Source organism: Condylura cristata, unplaced genomic scaffold (genome assembly GCF_000260355.1).
Source record: "Condylura cristata isolate star-nosed mole 26May11 unplaced genomic scaffold, ConCri1.0 scaffold00006, whole genome shotgun sequence".
Classification (NCBI taxonomy): domain Eukaryota; kingdom Metazoa; phylum Chordata; class Mammalia; order Eulipotyphla; family Talpidae; genus Condylura; species Condylura cristata.
Window position 1 is genome coordinate 17,375,304 of NW_004567107.1, and position 21,460 is coordinate 17,396,763.

General features: G+C 42.9%; 1 protein-coding gene across 1 annotated transcript in view; it reads right to left on the reverse strand.

Annotated features, from left to right (window-relative positions):
- LOC101635968 (A-kinase anchor protein 2) overlaps window positions 1-21,460 on the reverse strand; it is a 384,285-nt gene that overhangs the window by 113,266 nt on the left and 249,559 nt on the right. The window contains exon 8 of the mRNA XM_012721381.1: window positions 6,082-6,167. Within this exon, the coding sequence (XP_012576835.1) occupies window positions 6,082-6,167 (86 nt within the window). The remainder of the gene's footprint in view (window positions 1-6,081; window positions 6,168-21,460) is intronic.

Below are 21,460 nucleotides of genomic sequence, written 5' to 3' on the forward strand. Positions count from 1 at the left end.
TGCACAAAACAATTCTCAAAGTCTTCATGAAATACAAAGGCCAAGCAGTTCAACACAGCTGGCAACAAAAGGCCCTCAGCAGAATGGCTTTTGAAAGCTAAGTCCAAAGAAAGCTGTAACCTGTGGCCTCTATTCACCACCGGAAGAGTCCAAATGCTTTTCCCCTTTTGTAACTGAGAACATCTGCCCTTCCAGGAGAACAATCTCTCCCCTGGCAGGCAGTGAGTTTTACATCTAGAGAAGCAACATTCTTTTCTTAATGTGACTTTCCTGTATCTTTGCTTAGGAAAAGTGCCATTTTCAAACAGTGTTATAGGCAGAGGCTCCAACTTGCCTCTATTGTATACATCTTATTTTTTTGTTTTAAGCACAACTAAGAAATGTTGCTAAATTAATCAAACTAGCAGACCATTAGACTGCAGTAGCTTCATTGCCTTGACCTTTATAAACAAAACAAAATCTAAACCTATAAATTCCTTTAGGTTATGAAATCAAAAGCAATCACAAACAGGACAATCAATCACAAACAGCCAATAACTTCTTTTCTTTGTTTCCACCTTTCTCTATAAAAATCTTTTCTTTATTTATATCAAGTTTTACTCAAATAAATGATGTAAAATCTTACCATTACATAATTTATCTTTTAACAATGTAAATAAGTACCAAGTTTCTTTCAGAGAAAAATTCCAGCCTACCAGAATTTTGTATGCTCCTTTTTGCAGACTCTTACATTTTAGTCTCTTTCAGTAGAACAAGTGAGTAAAGTAAAGATAGCATTTGGGACTTGGTTGGTATATTTGATTCAAGTGGCAGCCAAATCACAATTTGTTTGACTTGACTTGATGCAGTTTTGTATAGTGACCAAACAAAATTCAAGAAAGGACTGCGGAGCCAAACAGGTGTAATTTGCAGCTCCAGCTATTCAACTGGCTATTATACTGGAAATTTGTGGGCACTGGGCACCTCACACCCCAGAAGAAAGGAAACTATGGCAGCAAATTCTTTAAAAGTCTAGCATGTAGTAGTTTCAAATTCTTTAAAAGTATAGCATGTAACTTTATTTTGAAACACTATTTTAAATATGTAAAGTGACTGCCTTGCTAGCTTGCCTCTCCACGGGACATTAACATACTAGGTTGGGCTTTAGCCATCTTGCTGGTGTGTTTACTATTAAATACAAGTGTTTAAAGTTCCGCTAGGAAGACAACTAGAGGGTGTTACATATAAAATAAGACACTGAGAGGTTGTCTAGAGCTGGAGGCAAGAGGGGATGGGGAATTAATGCTAATAGAAGGGAGAAAAGAATTAGTTTTTAAACACAACAGAGTTCCTGTTTGGGGTAATAAAGACGTTCTAGGAGTATTAGCAGGAATGGTTACAGAGCAATATGAATGACATCATTTCACAAAATGTGTTCTTAAAAATGATTGAAAGGATAAATTTTGTTATATATATTTTAGGTATAGTGTATGTATATTTTATCACAAAATACATAACACAAATAGATTAGTGACAATGATTAAATTAAAGCAAAAAGCTGTGAAGGGAAAATAGCCAGCCAGGAAAAAAAATAAATGGAAAGAAGGTTAATGGGCCACCTCTCCCCACATACCTGCGACAAACCAGGGAGATGGGAGTGACCCTCAGGATTACAAGTGGCCTGAGAACCCTCTCCCCAACGTCAAGAAGGGAGTCCCTTGGTTAGGAACATTGAACACCTGCAATGACAGGATGCTGAGTGTGGTGGAACATTTAATAACAGAACCCACCTGATAAGCACATGAAAAGAAACTCAGCCTGGGTAACCACCAGGGAAATGCAGGTCAAAACCATGGAATGCTACTTCAGATCCACTAAGCTGGGTCCTACAGATAATAGCCGGTATTGGCTGGGATATGGAACAATTAGAACCCTCATCCATTGCCAATGGGGTCAGCCACTTTGGAAGACAATCGGGCCATTCTTCAACAAGTTTAACAGAGATTTACTATACAACGCTGCAAGTCCATTCCTGGGGTGCACGCCCAAAATGAGTAAAATGCATGTCCACCTGGAGACTTGCAGTGAATATTCATGGCAGTGTTTCTCCTAAGAGTTCCACAGTGGAAATGACCCATAAGCCCATCAACTTGGGAATGGGCTAAAGCCAAGCACCGATCTAGCCATGAGATGAAATGCTCATGAAACGAAACACTGCTAGCCTACACTACAGATGAACCGCCAACACCATGCTAAGTGGGAAAAAGCTGCATAAAAGGCCACGTGTTGTGTGATGCCATCTATATAAAATGTCCAGAACAGGCCAATTTATAGCACTAAAAGTAGGTTAGTATTGGCGGGGATCGGGGTGGGGATGGGGGGCTACCTATATTAGGGCATGAGGGAATCTTAGTAGAGTGAAGAAAATGTCATAAAACTAGATTACAGTGATAGTAAATTTGCTAAAATGAACTGAAATGCACACTTAAAATGATGAACTTTATGGCATATAAATTCCTTGATAAAATTGTGCCCCCCCCCAAAAAAAATGTTAAGGAAAATGAACTGTAATTTAAAGGCTCAAACAAGTGAAAGACAAATACAGCTGAAGTGAGTGGCATGTGGGACCAGGGATAGGGACACGAGAGAAAGACCCTGAGCTAAGAATCCAGGTGTGAGGACGGTCAGCAGTTCCAGCTGAAGTTAAGCAAAGACTGACCTTCATTTGTTCCTTCAAGTAGTTGTTCCTCCAGTGGTGATAGTTGTCCCCAAGTTAGCCTCTGGCTAGGTGCTGGGATGCAGACCTCGAGGGAAATGATGTGGCACAGGGAATCTGGGCTGGCATGCACTGACCGGGGTGCATATTTATGTGACTGGCTAGGAAGGAGCAGTGCTGGATTCTACAGGCTCATGTGACACCCAAGGTCAGAAAGTGCTGCCTGAGTATCTGAACCAAAGACTGGGATATAAAGTGAAGTTAGCCAGGCTGGGGACAGAGGAAGGGAGAGGAGGAAAATCAAGGAAGCTGTGAGCAGTTGTGGCATTTTACAAAGTACAACCCCCAAGGGAGTGTGCGCTTGGTTCTAAGAACAACGTGAGGGCAGGCCAGCTTGGAGGAGAGAATGGACATGGTCAGATTGGCCTTTTTATTTTGTTAAGATTTATTTATTTATGCATATAGAACTGGAGTACAGGCCAGAGGTGCAGGGTGGTGAGAGGATTCCCCAGAGACAGAGTGTGGAGCAGAACAGACAGACTGACCAAGTACACTGCTGAGGGGAGCAGAGGGCGGGTCAGGAGAGGTCTGCTGTGCCCTGTGCATCACCTCTGGGGCCAGGATTGAACTCTGCTGAAGCAGCTACAGCTAGCTTCGTAGTGCTGCGCTTTAACCTGTTGCACCACCAGGGAAGGCCCCAGATTGGCCTTTTTCAAAGATCACTTTGGCTCAAGGAATCTGGGTGGAGAGGGCAAGAATGGGCAGAGAGAGATGTGGTGGCAGATAGGACTAGAAATGAAATCGTGGCTATAATGAGGACATCAGAATGTCAGGAGCAGCCTTTGCCGGTGTTCAAAGGAACATAATCAAAAGGATTTGAACAGAGAAGTCCCACATCCTGTCCCAGAGCTGGACAGCTGGAGGGCCTGGTGCTGTGGCCATGCCTAAATGTTGTTGGGCCACCTTCCCAAACGGATAGGGGATAGGATCTTAACAGTGGCCTGGAGCACTTGTGAAAATGCTAATTCTCCAACCCAGCCCTTCTGAATCTAATTTTGACAGAGCCTGGGAGGCTGTATTCTGTTACCTGTCACACCGCTACAGGTGATTCTCATAGCCAGGTAAGGAGCTAGGGGTGCAGGCAAAATGCTGTTTGAGAAAATACTAATAGACACATTTTTAATTTTTTAATCACTGTCTAGACAAGAAGCAAAACAGTGTAAGATACAACACAGTCACTCCCCTGAAATATGACCACGCTTTTCTTCTATTGAATGGCACTACATGCTAAAATAGGCTAGTGGTTCTCTTAAAACAAGCACAGGTGAAAACGCCCTGGGAAGAGTAAGCATAGTATATGAAGAAAATGGTGGTGGGCATGAATAGTAGGACCCCCCCAGCCTCAGGGGCGTTGGTGTTCAGGAAGAGCAGACACCATTCTTGCCAGAGCTGCGTCTGTTTATGAGCGCTGCCATAATAAATTACCACAGACCTGGTAGCTTTGAGCAACAGAAATTTACTCTCTCACAATCCTGGAGGCTGGAAGTCCGAAACCAAGGTATCAAGACCACGAATCTTCCAAAGGCTCAGGGGAGAGCCTGCCCCGCCTCGGCTCTGCCAGCTGCAGGGAGCTCCATGTGTTCCTCAGCTTGGGTCTCCACCCCCCTCACCTCTGCCTCTGTCTTCATGTATGTTTCTTATCCAAGTCTGTTCCCTTTTCCTAATTTACCCTCACCCTCTCTTCATTTCCTTCTGGTAACCACTAATTGGCTTAGAGTCCCAAAGTTTATTTTTAGTTTATTTAGTTCATCTGTTTGTTTTCATAAGCCAGACAAACACCATATGGTTTCACTCATATCTGGTATATACAGAATTTAATTCTTAAAGTGAAGATAGAGTCCAAAATAGCAAATCTAAATCCATACAATTTTACTATCAACAGTCATTTCTCTCTATCCAACATGGTGATAGATTACTCAGTCTTCACAATAACCAGTGAAACACCAATACAGCATTGTAATTTATATTTTTGTCTTCCAAGTTCTGCTAAACATAATTATAAGGTAGCGGATTTTCAGCACTGGATAGTTATTTATTATTTAGATAGGCTGATTTTTTTTCCTTTTAAATTTTTTTTAAAACAATCAGGTTACTATCTACCTTTTTAATTCCACTGTGGTATTTTTGTTTGCTTTCTCCAACATTTTTTAACATAGGTGACATAAGTTCAGCCTTCCTAGTACAAAGGAAAGACTGAATAAATTTATATTTATATTTCACTCAAATCTACTAATTCATCCAGGAATGAAATATCCCAAGTTATATTGCCATTAAGAACGAGGAACATGGGCCCTCCCTGGTGGCGCTACAGGTTAAAGCATAGCACTAAGAAGCTAGAGTCACTTCCGCATGAGTTCCATCTCCACCTGCCCCGGAGGTGACGCAAAGGGCACAGCAGACCTCTCCTGACCCGCCCGCTGCTCCCCTCAGCAGTGTACTTCCTCAATCTGCCTGTTCTGCTCCCCACTCTGTCTCTCGTGAATCCTCCCACGACCCCTGCACCTCTGGCCTGTATCCCAGTTCTGTATGCACAGATAAATAAATCTTTAAAAAACAAACAAAACAAAACAAAACAAAAACATAAATAACATTACTTTTTGTTTTCCAAGAAATGTCTGTAAGTGGTATATATTTATATTCGAACAAAAATATTTGAAAGCCCTCCCACTCCCAGTCTTTGTTAACTGAAACGTAAACAGAATTCCAAAAGAGGACTGTTTCTTAGTCTCTAATCCAGTAATAAAAAGGGGAACTGGTTGGGGTGCTGATAAAAGATTCCTTAATCTAGATGATGATGATTACAAATTCAACCATTTAATTTGAACGTGATAATTAGCTTGATTTCCAGATGACTCATTTTGTAAAGCTTTGGCTATGAGCGTTCCAGCTGGCGTGGGCTACGTGCTGCCCTCCCACTGACATCAGTGGCAATCTTGAGTCAAGATCAAAGCTCTTTCAGCCTCTCTGACCTTTCTCCACAATGCACAGTGGGGTTCAATTTCACAATTCAGAAATTTCAGGTTTGCTTCACAGTCGCTCTGGGGTCACCACTTCCCCACTTACTAACACCCTCTGGGGTAGATATTCCCTGGAGATCCTACCTCCGGCTCATCGGAAACCACAAATCTTATATTCGAATTCTCAGGGGGTTTCCTATTCCAGATCCCGAATTTCAGGAAAACTTATTCCTGCTGATTCACCGAGGATTCAGGGCTTAGTGAATCCAGCAGGGTGGAGGACAGGACTCATTTCACCCTGAAGCAAGGACCCACTTTTCTCTAGAGATGTACTTTGAGAATCAAAAGAGAGAGGAAAGGATTTCTTACCTGGATAGTCATGTCTGCGCTGGATGTTTCTAAGACCCCTAAGGTTTTTGCGTCTCCCTTTAGCAGCAAACTCTCCCATCCAACACCTGAAAGAAAAAAGGCGCCATTGAACAAAGTGCATTCGGTGATATGGATGGCGAACTGTCATTTTGAAGATTCTAGTACCATGCGACTTATAAAGGACACTGATGATCCTCCACAGCTCCTCCCTGCCCCGCGGGGCAGTCACTGGGCACCTCCCTTGTTTCTACCTAATTTTCAACTTTGATATCCACTGTCTAAATCCTGTGTTTTCTAGACAGTTCTAAGTGCAGATCCACTGTGGAGAAGAGGTTGGACTGAACTCCTCTAGAATCCAGGCTTTTGTTGAGGTATTATCTGGGCCTTAAATGAATCCCAGAACACAGAAACATACATCTGACTCTGATTCAACACCCAGTCAAAAGAACTCTAGATTATTCCCCACTCTGGGTTCCACATACTTGCCTAAACCAAGTCAGTGTTGACACTCACTTTTGGAATCTATCTATGCTTTCTCTCCCAGTCTTGATAAATGTTACTGATCCTTTTTTTCTTACGCTGGCAGACAACCTCCAAGAATGGACAACTGGCAAGACAAAAGGTTGTTCTCTCCAGCCTCTAGAAAGGAGCCAGCGACTGTCGTTTATAAATACCCATGAAAACAATATTGTCAGACTACATGATTTCAGAGGTTATGTGTGTAAATGAAAGTAGAATAATCTATATTAACAAAGGTTTGAAGTAATGAAAGTACATATTTAAAAACACAGACTTATTACAAATCAAGCTATCTCTTTAAAAGCAAAAAATTGGGCCCTCCCTGTTGGCACAACCGGTTAAAAGTGCAGCGCTGTGAAGCCAGCCTGTCCTGCTCCCTACTCTGTCTCTGGTGAATCCTCTCATGGAATGGAATCCTTCCATTCCTCTGCACTTCTGCTCTGTACCCCAGTTCTGTATGCATAAATAAATAAATCTTTTAAAATGTTTTTTTTTTAAAGCTAAAAAACAGTAAGATTTCTTGGGGCTTGTTTAACAGGCAGATGCAAATTTATAATTGGTATAATTACCTGTTTGGAGATAAGCACCCATAATCTAAATTATTAATAGTAATAATTAGCTGGAATTGTATAATATTTGCTTATACTACTGATTTCCCTCAAATAATTTTCCCTAAGGATTACTGAAGGATAATAGTCATCCTAGATCTGTGTGAATAACCTGAATTCCAAAATTTCATCTGTTCAGCATTATGTTAAATCAGGATTGCTGCATTTTTTTTTTTTTGTTTGCCACAGAGTACATATTGTAGGTTTTGCAACCATTCCATTTCAGTTGTAGCTTCTCAAGATGCTGTTGCAGAGAGAAAACAGCCATGGATGGCATGTAAACTAACAGGCAGAATTGGGAACTAACAAAACTTTACAGAGATATACTTTACCAGCCTCTGCGTTAAATCAAAAAACCAGAGACATGCACAGGAAAAATTTCAATATTCCAGCATTTTTGTAAGGATCAATACAGGGTGAAGCAAAAACAATTGTTTGGAATTACATACTTTAAATAAGCTAATATGAGATAAATTAAGATTTTAAAACATTAGCACTGCTAATATTGCCCATTTTAATATCTAGATCTTCCAAAGACTCATTTTGCGGGATACATGCACACAGGATCACTCAAGATCTGTGGGTTACAATTTATTGCAAGGTGCAAATAATTCTCATTAAGTTGTAGAAACTAGGTCAGCTCAGTGACTTGCCCTATAATTGTCTCACAAAAAACTGCTAAAAGAAGTTGTCAGCTTTGTCTTAAATGCAGGTTTCTGGGAGAAAAGTCTGCATTGCAGGAATGGATTATTTGCCTGACAGGCCTTGCATTTAACTAACAGCACTGCCTGGTGCAAATGATCATTGTTGCCTGATGGATGGGGCTGGCGGAGAAGCACAGCTGTTGGGCATGCATGCAGTCAGGTCTATGATATTTAGTTTATGGAATAGTTTGAGTTATCGTTCAGCAAATATTCATTCCCCTCTTTAGCTCAGAGAGAAATTTTCTTCCGTGTTACACTGATATTTGCTTTGACCAGCAGGATGTGAGGGGTGGTAATGTCATCAGAGATTTGAAGTGGGCTTGTGAGGTGGAGTTTGCCTTCCCCAGCTTCGGCTTCAGCACCAAAAAAGACATGGCCCAGTTGGCCTGCAAAGGAAGCCGGTTTGCACTGTGGAGCAGATCTCCAAGGACCCCTAAGCCAAGTTTAGAGCAGCTAACTCCCAGCTCACTGCTGATGCATGACAATAAAACCTGGTGAGTTTTGGGGAAATTTGTCCAGTAGCATTAATGTAGTAATAGCAAACAGATCCAATCAATAACCAAAATTATAGGTGAAAATCATTTGAATAGAGAACTTATTTGTTTGCTTTTGTTTTTTTATTATTTTTTGTTATTCTTTTAAAAATTCTTTTTGGAGAACTTATTTGTTTGCTTTTGTTTTTTTATTATTTTTTGTTATTCTTTTAAAAATTCTTTTTGGAGAACTTTTTTGTTTGCTTTTGTTTTTATTATTTTTTATTATTCTTTTAAAAATTCTTTTTGGATAAGGTACTTCAATCTTAACACAAATATAATCCTGTTTTTTACATTAAAATTTCATGTACAAGCATTGATTTTCATATATATATATAAATATATATATATTTATACAACACACACACATTATTCCACTTTGGGAAAGATCTCTGCTCTGCAGCTATTTCTTTTGCAAGCAATACTATATTAAAAAGTGTATGGCCATAAGAAAAAGATATGAGACATCATATATAAGTACATACGTGTGTGTTTGTATAATATGTATGTGCTCTGAAAATTTTGGCTTGCCATAAAGAAACACTTCAAATTTGAGAACCTGTCCCTTCATAGCACAAGAGTAGACAGACATAGCACTTTAATTTAAAACTGTGATTAATGCTAATTATCAATTCTTAGGGCAGAAAAATGTAACTGTATAAGCTAGAGGCAAAATTCCTCCCAGAGAAAAATGTGTTTGTAGAAAAGCAAACTTTATGGACCACTGAGGTATGAAAAGGTGGGTCCCACATAATGGAAAGAGGAAAATCCATATGGAAGGAAAGAAGTTGGAAGAAGCTGTAAGAAATTCCGTGGGGGCAATATTGAAGTGTCACATTTAAAAATCTATTTTAAATTGTTTATCAACCTGTGTCTGGATGAAACTCTCCTCTCACTATCACACCTCAGAAGAGATGTGTTCTACACCCTTGTCTTGTGTTGCTGTTGTTTGGTGGCAGCTGAATGAAGCCCCACATCTGGCCCTCCAGGTAGAGAGAGCAGCATGGCCAGGTGCGCGAAGAAGTCCCTGCAGAGGTAGAACCTGAGAACCTGAGAGGACGGGATGAGAGGAATCATGCTGAGGCTACGAGATCCACCTGCTAGATATGTTAGGGTGACTGGCCAATTCTATCTGTCAGCAGGAGACACTTTAACCCTGCAGATGTACAGTCGCTTATACATGCCGAGAGAGGGCTGACCCTTCTTTATGGGAAGATGCTAATGCATGTGAATATGCCATATCCACTCTAAAATTATTTCTATTGCCCCAGCAAACGAACACCCTGCACTGCAAGTGGACAAGGGGATGACTTAGAATGCTGCTTTGAGATTCCTTCAGTTCTAGCATTTTGTTAATGGCTTCCAATTTGCTTTTATGTCTGAGTTCCTGGGATGAATTTCTGCACAACTAAAATCCAAAATTCACAACTTTAGCACAAACATTTAAAAAACTCAGTGTAGAATTAGAAAAGATAGACATTCCAGATTGTATGTTTGTTATTCTTTTAAGCCCCTGCAATACTACCCCTATTTTAATTTCATTATTAAGAGACTGGATCAGTGCCCTCCCTGGTGGAGCAATGGTTTAGGATGCAGCACTGCAAGGTGGCCGCAGCCACTTCAGTGCAAGTTTGATCCATGGCCAGGAGGTGACCTACATGGTGCGGTGGACCTCTCCTGACCCGCCTGTTTCTCCCCTCAGCAGTGTACTTTGTCGATCTGCCTGTTCTGCTCTCCACTCTGTCTCTGGTGAATCCTCTCACTGCCCCTGCACCTCTGTCTTGTATCCCAGTTCTGTATGCATCAATAAATAAACCTTAAAAAAAAAAAACAGGAAAAAAAATGTTTAAAAAAAAAAAGACTAACTCAAATATTCAGGAAAAATAACTTCTTTTTCCAAGGAGAGAAATATGTTTGCATTTTCCTGCAGTGGGAGAATCAAGTTCTGACTACTAGTGGCTGACTACTGGTGCTCTACCAGGGACAGTTTCATAATAAGTAAATAAAATCAGTCACTATGATTTTTTGGTAATTCTTTTTGTGTATTTCCTTCCCTCACTATATGGTCTGTGAATAAATCTATTCATCCAAGCTTCTAGTTCCTTAGTGCTTTGTCTCTGGTCTCCATTCATAGGGTGCATTTTGCTGATGGACTCAATCCCTCTCTCTATGGATTCTGTTGGGAATAGTATGTGTAAGAGTCTACAAGATACTGCAAGCAAAGGAGGAGGCTGATCAGGGACACACTAGGTGATCAGTAGGGAGAAGGATTTGGGATTGGCCTGCTAGTAGGGCTGGAGAATAGAAAACTATAGACAAAATGACTTTGTGAGTTTGAACAAATGGACACAGGACTAGGCTGAACAGGACAAACAGCTAAGGAGGATTGGTGAGCAACCTTCCAGAAAACATGAGGTGATTTCCTTAGTTTTGATCCTCATTACTACTAAAATAATAAGAAGAAGAATATAAAGGGTCAGAAGCTCAGATAGAGAAGTTAGTACTGCATGGGAAGAGAGTGGCTATCCCCAGGACCCCTGGAATCCTAGATAAAAGTAGCATAAGCATACATCAGCATGTGTCCTTATTTGTAAGACATGGGCCCTTTGTCCCAGTTCATTTGATAGATTTTTAAATAGATCATTGAATAGAGTGGATAATAGAATGGTCATTAGTTCTGCTCACTAATCATTCCCAGTTCTCTCCTCCTGTAGACATACAACCAAGCAGGTCTTACATCCTGGCCTCCTCGCCGTCATGAGGTCATATGACTAGCTCTGCTTGATGGGTGTGGCAGCTATGGCATCTTTCACTTCTGGGCTGGAGTAGTTGAGAGGACCCCTCTCCCCTCTCCCAAACCTGCAGAACCCTTCCTGTATCATATGGATGGGAATGTTCTAGATTGTGGCAATTCTCTAATCTGAGTCCCAGCATGATGGTAACACAGATCAGAGACACAGCCAAGGTTGGATGAATGAAAACAAAACCTTCATGGCCTTAAGTCATGGAATCAGGGGCTGATTATTATAGCAGCAAAACTTAACCCAGCCTTAGAAAAGATTTCAAATTTACTTTTTCCATCAACCTCTAGTTTCTGAAAGAGAGAATTCTTTAGATAAATCTGTGTTCTAACCTTTGAATCAGTTCTGCCATTTAAATTGTGTCTCCTTGATCACGTTACACTGGCCCATACTTTATACTTCTGGGGCCATTCGTTGTTCAGACTGTGCTTAGTGTTTATTACATAACTTAGTAGTATCACATGAAATCTTAAGAATAAAAGGTATGTACCTGCATAGTCAAAAATACCCTTGGAAAGCCCTTAAATCTCTCATAAAGTACAATATAATATCATCCCTCACAAAAGCCAAAGGAACCACTTTTTGTTCCAGCCTTGGAACAACCATTTCTTCTAAGTAACAGATGATGCTGTTGACTAAGCTGTTGTACTAAGGAGCATGTACAAAAAGTACACTTCAGAGTTGATTCACTCTAGATGTTGAAGAAATAAACAGATTGTGATTGATTTTGGCCTCCGGAGCCAGGCAAGTGGCCTCCATGGAAACCACATGGAGACGTAGTTACCAGACACAAGATGCCGGGAGGGCTGGGAGAGATGTGGGATAAGGGATCCTGAGAACTTTGAAGAAAGGGCTGTCCATTCACCAGCCCCCAGCTCATGCCACCTCACTCCTCAGTTAGCACAGGCAAACACTGTTAGGGCTGAATAAATATTTCCCCAAACTGGAGTTGAAAGGGTGTTGAGGGTGTGCACACCACTTTTTCATCAGGTTAGAAGGCCCCTCTACAATGTCCTCTGAGGGGTCCTTTGCCTGGTCATGGCCATGCCCTCCACCTCATAAGGTCAGGTTGCCTGGGTAACTGGAAAAGTTTGCCCCAGGAAGAGCTGAGTCACAACCAGTTTAGGGAAAAAGGATCCCAGTTGATGGTTGAAGAAGAAAAGCAAGGACACAGAGGGGGTTTAAGGTGAGTTTAAGGAGAGGAGAGCGGGCATAAAAGGGGATCTCCAGTTGTTAAGAGTGCCCCTTCTTGTTTGCTGGGACTTTGGGTGGGGGGCCATTCACAGATATATATAACCTTTTTTCCCTCCAAGCTACTCTTTTCCTCATCACACATTGGACTCTACCCTCACCAGCCCACCCAGACACAACTGTGAGGGAAACCAGAGACCAGTTATCTCAAGAGACGAGGACCTGAGGTGGGAAAAAGGCACCCACATCTCACAAAAAGGGGTTTCCCAGTTGGGACTGAAAGAGGCCAACCTTCCTAGACCAGGGTTCTCCCTGGGACACAAGCTGTATCGACCTCTTTACAGAGAAAAGATAGATCTGCTGATGACCATAAAATTGGTTAAGGCCAGCATCCCGCAGCATCTTAACTCTCTTCTTCACCCAGGTTTCTTGGAATTGAGACTTGGCCAGATAGTTCTCAGTCTTTTAATTGTCCCTGGCTCTCTGTGGGTTTTGTTCTTGGAGGAGTTCTCAACAGGGTGGTCATTAAAGCTCAGCGGAACTTCAGAACAATGATTTGCCTTTAAACATTTTGCTCTGGGAAACCCCACCCAAGGATAAGCTGATGGGGCCTGCTTCCTCTGGATGGGAGGCCCCACCCTGGGGTTTGGAGGAGTAGGGCAGGATGTGACCCCACCCCAGCACACCCCACTCCAGGTGGCGGCTCCTCCTCGCCCTGGCACCTCAACTTTCTCTTCCTTGCGCAAAAAGTGTGGGCTAGGCCCTGGGACTTCTGTAAGCGACTGTGGTCCAGCATTGCCCCTCCGTTCCTCACCCTAAGGAGAGCTCACTGGGAAAGGAAAAGATTCACTTTATGGTCAAGTTATTCTCCTCAAACTCACCCGAGGGTCACTAGACCTGCATCCCTACCTGTACCTCCCTGAGTGAGGGAAATCTCTCTGGGCACCTCTGAGGAGTAGATGCTCACGGAAAACCTAACCATCCTGCCAGGTATGCCCCCTTGACTTCTCAATGCCATTGCTTTCTCTGCAAACAGGGCCACAAAAATGTCAGTCCCGACAGCCAGTTGTACTGAGGTCATATTAGGTGCCAGGACTGACTTTTTGTGTGCCACCTCGTTCAACTGCATACAATGCAGGTATGTGGGGCAGGTATACCATCATCCTCTCTTTAGAGGTAAGAAAAGTGAAGCTTAAGAAACATAACATCACTGCACTAGTAATCCACGCGCTCAGACGTTGGAGGATACTTGCCTCATCAGTACATTTCACTACTACCTAGGGAAACAGGGAGTTTGAGGACATATTGGAAAAAAGAAGAGTCACATTGTTGTTGTTCAAAGCTTTGAGCCTACACTCTACAGACCAAGTTGAGGTTCTCAGGCTGGACCCCCCCAGAGAAACATAAAGGACTGGCTGGTCCTGAGTCCAATTTGACGCAATTCAGCAAACAATTTAGTAAGGGTTTAGAGGGCAATTAGAATCAGGCAGTTCTCCTTTCTTGCTGGGAGAATTCTAAGACATGGTCCAGTGGGATTCTGGAACAACCTAATTCTGCAGACGGTGATCTGAACTGCAGAACTGTTGGAAGATGGAGAGGATGAAAGCCTCTGTGCTTAATCCTCGGTTTTAGACACCCACCAAAAACTTCAGGCCAAAATATGGGTGATCTAAGAGGCAACTCTGTAGAGAAGAGGTGGAAACTCACCGCCATAGACTGAAAAACAGTACAGATCAAATTCTTCTCAAACCTCAACCTGTAAGCAGGGGCTAAGAAGAAATAACAATAATATAAATGCAGCTACCATTTCCTGAGTGTTGATTATGTGTTCTTCATTGTTGTATATTTGACATATTTTAACTTACTAATAATTAAAACCCCAAATGAAGTAGACAAAACTTTTACCCTCATTTTCCAGAGAGCAAAAAATGAGGCTTGGAGAGGTAAATAATTTGCTCAAGAAATAAAACAAGAAAGAAGCAGATCTGGGATTTGGATAAAACTCCAACTCCAGTGCTACTGTGGTAGTAGGCTACTGCTAATCATCTCTGCTAAATCAGGGGCCCACCGTCAGAAGGGCAAGATGGGACACCCCTCTTAAGTAGGAGCACACATGCACACATGTGCTCACCTGCCACATAATGTGCTCTTATGTACAGACAAGCATGTACACACATCATCCATACACACAGCCATGTACATGTACATATAAGTATGTACACATACATGTACACACACCTCGGCACAAAGCTGTAATTATTTTTCAGCTGTCATTGTATACTCAGGAATCTCGGACCTCCCTTCAGATGAAAGAGACTCTCTCTGTCACAGTATTTGAGAGTCTGTCAGAAGACTGGGTGTTTTATCTCCAGCTCTATTCCCTAAAGGTGCATTTTAAGGATCTTTCTGTATATGAAGGGGAAGCTGACACCAATTGCATGCATATAAGAGCAAAATATGGATCATAATACAGTGTTTAAGATGCGTTTTACAAGACCCTTGAGGCCCAAACCAATTTTGAAAGTGGCTTGTTTTGGCTGGCCTGAACCAGTCCTCAGAAATTACAGCCCTTTTAGACAACTCTGCTACTAACAGTAAACTCAGGGGACTGTTGACAAATGGGTTTCCCACTCAGCTGTTCAATAACTGACAGTTTAATACCTGGTTTACCTGCAAAATTATTTTTCAGATATTACCATTCCTTAGAGCTCCTCCCCAAGTCCAATAATGGTTCAGTTATATGGACCGAATCCTAATAATCTGAATCCTAATCCTAGCTTTGGCAGCCTGATTTTTACGAGGTTGGAAAGATACTTGATATTTACCCTCTCAACCATGTGCCATAAAATTAAAAAATAATCCAAGCCACCATCTTGGTTCCAGTTTCTATGCAGAGGAGGGAGATGCAGTGACCTATCAATAATTAAAAGCAGGTGGTGTTGGGGTCTTGGGGGTCTTGGGCAATTTGGAGGATCAGCCATCCAGTGGGTGTGCTGTGACCTTCCCTCTTTTGGCTCTGAAAAGGGTGTCATTGGACTGAAGGCAGAGGGCAGAACATGGAGACAGGAAGAAGTGGGCTCAGTGTGCCCTTCCCCCCGTTCCCTTCCCTCCAGTCTCACCAAGTGCACCATTTTGTGATCTCAGAGGAGAGGCCCCCCAACTCAGCAATGTCTTCTATATCATCACCATCTCAACTTTCATTGTACCTGTGGTCACATCATTCCCACTCAACCCACTCCTCACATTCCTTCTGTGTGCCAGGTACCAGGTTGGAGGGCCCCACAGGTGTCTGGGGAGACCTGGTTCTCGGGGAGCTGGCCCCATGGGAGGTGGTCTTACTCTCCTGGGCAATGTGATTTCCAGCACAGCTCCTTTCCTCACTGTATCCCTTAGTAGGTAGCCAGGATGTAAAATTTCCGCCCCGAGTTCTAGGCATCCTGCCAGAACTTCCCCTTCTTTCTCTAGGGTGGTGGTGGGGGGTGTGGTGGGGGGTGCAATGGTCATGGTAATGTGGTGTGAGTTAAAGAACTGACCAAGTCATTCAGAAAACTCATTTGAATCAAGCAAAAGTGTATATAGTAGAGAATAGCCAAAAAGAATCCTCTGGAAAGTTCAGGAAGATTCTCTGGATAATCATCAGTCCAGAAGTGAATGGAGGCCATTCTAACTTTTACATATGCTTTGTTTAGCCTGCAAGGTACTGTTGCTGTTGTTTTAAATGACTTAGTGGTCACTATTTAAACTTCTTAAATATTTACATTATTATCGAAACACCTAGTTGCTCTGGAAGAAAATTAGAAGGTTTTGTGAAATCTTTGTTCTATAACATAGCAATAGCTGCCAAGAGCTAAATGACTATTTCCATCTTTTTCCACTACATCTGCCTGTTCTGAGGGGCCTCAGTCTCCACTGTGCTCCATTGTTTTACCTGTGGCTCAATGTAACCCACTAATGTTAATTCTCTGGCTCCTGATGGTATCTGAGTTTATAATCCCAATCTGGCTTAATCCCCTCTAAATCCTTCTTGAGGATCTTATTAGTTTACAGAAAAGTTGTGAAGTAATCCTACTTTGAATTCTTTTCTAAATAAGATTATTTGAAGAAAACAAAAATGCTTAATTTCCAAAAATAAAAGAAGATTATTTTGCAGCAGACTGAATTTAACCCATCAATTAAAAACACTGTTTCAGCCAAAGCTGTTCAGTAGTAACTGGCTGTGGGGAACTGTCAAGAGAACCACATGACCATGATAAGTAACTTCGCCACTCTAAGCCTTCCTTTTCTTTACTTGCAAAATGAAGACGGTACAGGCACACCTCAGAGATTGTGAAGGGTCAGTTCCAGTAAAGCAATAAAGCAAATAACACAATAAAACCATTTCAATAAAGCAAATACCAGGCATATGGATTTTTTTGGCTTCCCAGGGCATATGAAAGTTGTTTACACTATAGATAGTCTAGCATTATGTCTAAAAAAATAATGAAAAAATACCTTATTCTAAAAGATGCTAGTCATCATCTGGACTATTGCAGAGAAATGGCGCTGATATGTCTGCTTGACACATGGTCACCACAAACCTCCTACTTATAAAGAGCATGTTATCGATGAAGCGCAATAAAGCGAGGGATGACAGTAACAGGAGATTCCTCGGGTTCTGGTGTGGATGAAAGGAGGTAACACATGTGACTCCAGGGCTCAGTGTCAGGGATACAGCGACCACAAGTCAGCTATTAGACCATTATCCTCTTTCCGTGACACCACCGAGGCTCTACTCTTACATAAATGACTTCTAGGAATACTGGAGCATTGTGGCTAAGAAGCGTTGCCAAGAGAAAAAGCATATACTTATTTCTAAGTACAAGCTTCTAAAATCTTCACATGGCTGCCATCACAATTAGCTTGCTCAGTTCTTTTTTCCGCAAATAGTGGTGAAATTTGGTCCTCTCCTTACCTACCCCCAAAGTATCAATTCTTAAATATGCTCATGTAGAAAGTAGACACTTGGAGACTGCTGGTTTCAGAATTTTTGCAGATTTGGGGGCTTGCAGGGGGCGAGTTGGCCAGCCTGCTGAGTGAATTGTGTGTGTCACCCTCCTATAACCTTGATCCTTCAGAATGTGACTCTGGAGAAAGGATCTTTAAAGAGGTGATTCAGTTAAAATAAGGCTGTCAGAACAGGCCCTGGTCCAATCTGACAGCTGTCCATTTAAGAAGCAGTGATTTGAACACACAGAGAGGTACCAGGGCTGTGTGTGCCCAGAGGTGAGACCTTGTAGGACACATGAGAAGATGGCAAGCTGGAAGCCCAGGACAGGTCTCTGCAGAAACCAAACCTTCAGGCACCTGGATCTTGAACTTCTCCCTTCCAGAACCTTGACAAAATGAATTTCCATCATTTAAGCAGCCTGAGCAGATGACCGCACCTGGGTACCAGATGGCTAGCGTATAAGACAAGAGAGTCCCTGATTGGCAGAGGACAGTCTGGGGCAGTGGACACACCCCAGGTGCATAGCAGGACTGGGCACCAGAGCCGTCCTGAGTCAGAGAATGAGGAGGGGCAGAGCAGTGAGGCAGGAATCCGTGTCTTGGATGGATTCCAGAGACTGGCTCAGAGCCACTGGCTGGGATGTTAAATGCTCTTTCCAGCCTGTTTGCACACAGGGGTTAGGTTGTTTAAAGGGTTTGTGTTTGTGCCTTGAGGCTGAATGTGGGGAAGGCACCGGATAAAAGATAGCAATTAGTTTCAAAATTGTTTTAGGATTCCTTGTTGTTTTCAAGAGTGCTTAGGACTGGAAACACATAAGCCTGATGTTTCTCAAGCTGAAAACCCATCTGGGAGTTTGGGTTGGCCCACAAAAGAAGTCTGGAAGCTGAAACAGACACTGGGAGGACACTTGGATGCAAGTCCATGACTGTCCACCACTGTCTGGATCCTAATGTCTTCTTTCCCTGTTGTGTGCAAATGCAGCTACTTCTTCCCTGGATGCAGAAGCAAAATTTAAAAGCAGCCACAAGTCAAAATGACACAAGATTACTGTGGTGACAGAGGATGAGGACAAAAATGATGAATGTAAATTCCTTCTTTGCCTCAGCTGCTAAAGAAATCTGGTCTTGGCTGTCTCCATTTCTCTTCCTTCCAGTATTTGCTGGGTAAGCTGCTGGGCTGGGGATCAGATGAGTTCTGTGGTAAAGGAGTCAGATGGGGAAAATAGAGAGAGACAAGGGCGGGGGTAGGGGGAGGTAGTGGGGAGGAAAGAGGAAAGGAAAACCAGAAGACACGCTAAGCTACTTAGCGGGGAGAAAGAGAAAGGACTGGTTTTCATCTCTCTCTATGGAAAGACATCAGAGGTTTGAGGGACGGCACCAAGGACTCAGCGTAGAGTTGCTGCTTGTTCTTTCCAGCCTTGCTTCCTTTTTATTATGTCAGTAGCACCCCTTCTTCTCCTTGGGAATGCTATCTTTCTCCTTTCCTAATCTGTGTGACTCAGACAGGGTTATTTCCATTCCTCAACTTCCTTCCCCAGGAAGTGAGTAGAGTCCCAGAAGTGCGTTCAGGACAAGCATGTGACAAAAGCAAGGTGACATAGTTGGCCCAGGGAGTCAGTCCTTGAACTTTCCTCAGAATGCTGGAAATGGGGAACTTTGCCAGCAAGTTGGTAACTGCTGAGATTTAGGCCCGGGGTCCTGGTGGCCACCAGAAGGAAAAGAGCTTCCCAGAGAGTGAAGTCCATGGAGAGGACAGCAAAGCTGAGAAACAGAGCCCAGGTAAAGGGGGCGCGGGGCGGGGAGAAGACTCTGGAATTTGGAATTTTGTGAGAAAACAGAATCTTTTTTGAACACCATTTTGAATGAGGCTTCTGTAAAGGGATATCCACTGAGGTCTTTCAAGAACTGCTGGTAAAGGGTAGCACACCCTTGGATGACTTTTAGAAGCAGGACTTTGTTTCTTTGGCTGATATCTCCCAGCAACTAGACCCAGTGAGACCCTGGGATTTAGTAGAGCCCTTGATGGCAGGACCCCGGGGTTAGGAAATGCCTTGCTTGGACCTGACCCAAAGAATCGTCTTGCCCTGTTTAAATTCTCTTAAGCATCTTGAATAACCACCCACTCTGATTCTGTTTGCACACTTTTGGGGGTACAAAACTTTCTCCCACAGAGGCGGTTTGTTATGGATTGAACTGATTTCCCCCCAAAGCTATCCTGAAGTTCTAGTGCCCCCCAGAATCTCAGAACATGGCCTGGTATATGAGCAGGTTCTGTAGATGTTAGCAGGTCAGGATGAGATCATCAGGGTGGGTCGTAATTCAATAGACTGGTGTCCTTATGACAGGAGAGTCAGCTGCATCAAGAAGGCCGTGTGAAGGCAGAGATGCCAGTTAACGCCCCCACAGCCAAGAACTGCCTGGGTGCCAGATGGTGGGAGAGGCTAGGGAGGATGTGCCCCTTGGGACTTCAGAGAGAGCAGAGCCCTCATCATACTTCTGGATTTCAAGTCTCTAGAGTGATGAAAAAGTAACTTTCAACCAAAACAAACAGGGCTACTTCAAGCCAACCAGTGGGTGGTACTTTGTGACTCGAGGAGGAACAAATACATAGCCCATCCCATTTTTAATGAGTTTCTTGTCAGACTATACTTCCTGGTGTTCAGTGAAAACTGAACTCTATGCAACTGCTGGCCCCAGCTCAGCCTTCTGGAGTCAAACACATGTCTATTTCTTCTTCTACAAAACAAAACTCACATGTTTCAGGCTGCTTGTGTCCCAGCTGAGAGGTCTCCCCTCTAGGACATTCAAGGCTGGAGTTGCTCAAAGCCTGGCCAGTTATGGGCAGTTCTTTCTTCAGTGGACACCAGAGCTATGTTATTCAAGGCATCCTCAGGTTTCCTTCTTTCAGATCTGAGATAATGAGGCTTTGGGGTGGACTGCACGCCATTGTAAAGGGAAGCAGAGGCTAGCTGTGAGAATGACTCTTCTACCTTTTTGTACACAGTCTTAAAGACATAGGATGATGGTTAAGGCTATGGTGAAAAGATGTTAGAGGAAGAAGCAAAACTGTGAGACATTGAGAGAAAGCCCTGTCAAAAGTCTGCATTTGAAGATTATCCTGGCAAGATTACCCAGGAAGGCAGGGATGTTTCTCTCAGAGCCAGTCTCTGAAAATCTCTTGGATCCCACCTCTACAAGGGAAGCGGTGACTTCCAGGATCTCCTAAACCCATCAGAATCAGAGGGAGACTGGACCCTGTCCTCAGGAGCCCACATCCCTGGCCTATAACCTCAATCAAGTCACTAGTAACCAAGAGAAGCTCCTACATTAGGGGAAACCAAAATCACTCAACAATAAGGAAAATTTGGAAAATGAAGGGAACATCATCTTCCAATGCTGTCTTCTTATTTTTCTCCAAGAGTAAAAGCACGATGACAGAATCCCAGGATTCCAGACACATGCTGATCTCACTCTGTACAGAAGGCAAGGTGTTCTGACAGACGTGCCTGTCTCTGGCCGGATCACGACTTGTGTGTACACCCCACACCAGGTGACAGGTAGCTTCTGTCCGAGGCCTCATGGGTAAAGCAAAGCTGCCTTCACTCTATTTAGTCAGCGCTTTCACGATTGCTTTGGAGGATTGTTAAACTTCTGAACTACTTTAAAAATAACTCCTGCAGCTCAGATTAAGCATCTGTACCTCTGGCCTGTTCCCCAATTCTGTATGCGTAAAAAAAAAAATCTTAAAAACAAAAAAAGAATCCGAAGAGCTGGTTCTGGACTTGACAACAGGGCCCCTCTTTTAGTGATGGTAGGCTGGGGTCCCCAGGGAAAGTCCTCTGAGAGCACCACGTGGGAATGTTTCTATGCAGTGTGGCCCCAGTGGGCCAACACAAGGAAGGGAAGCAGTATACTGCCGTGAAAATGGCTTCTGCCAGGAAGATGGTTTTCTTCCTAAATTCTTTCCATCCTGGTACAAGAAGAAAATATATTTTGTGCCCTCAGTGACTGTTTAGAGAAACCATTCTTTTTTTTTT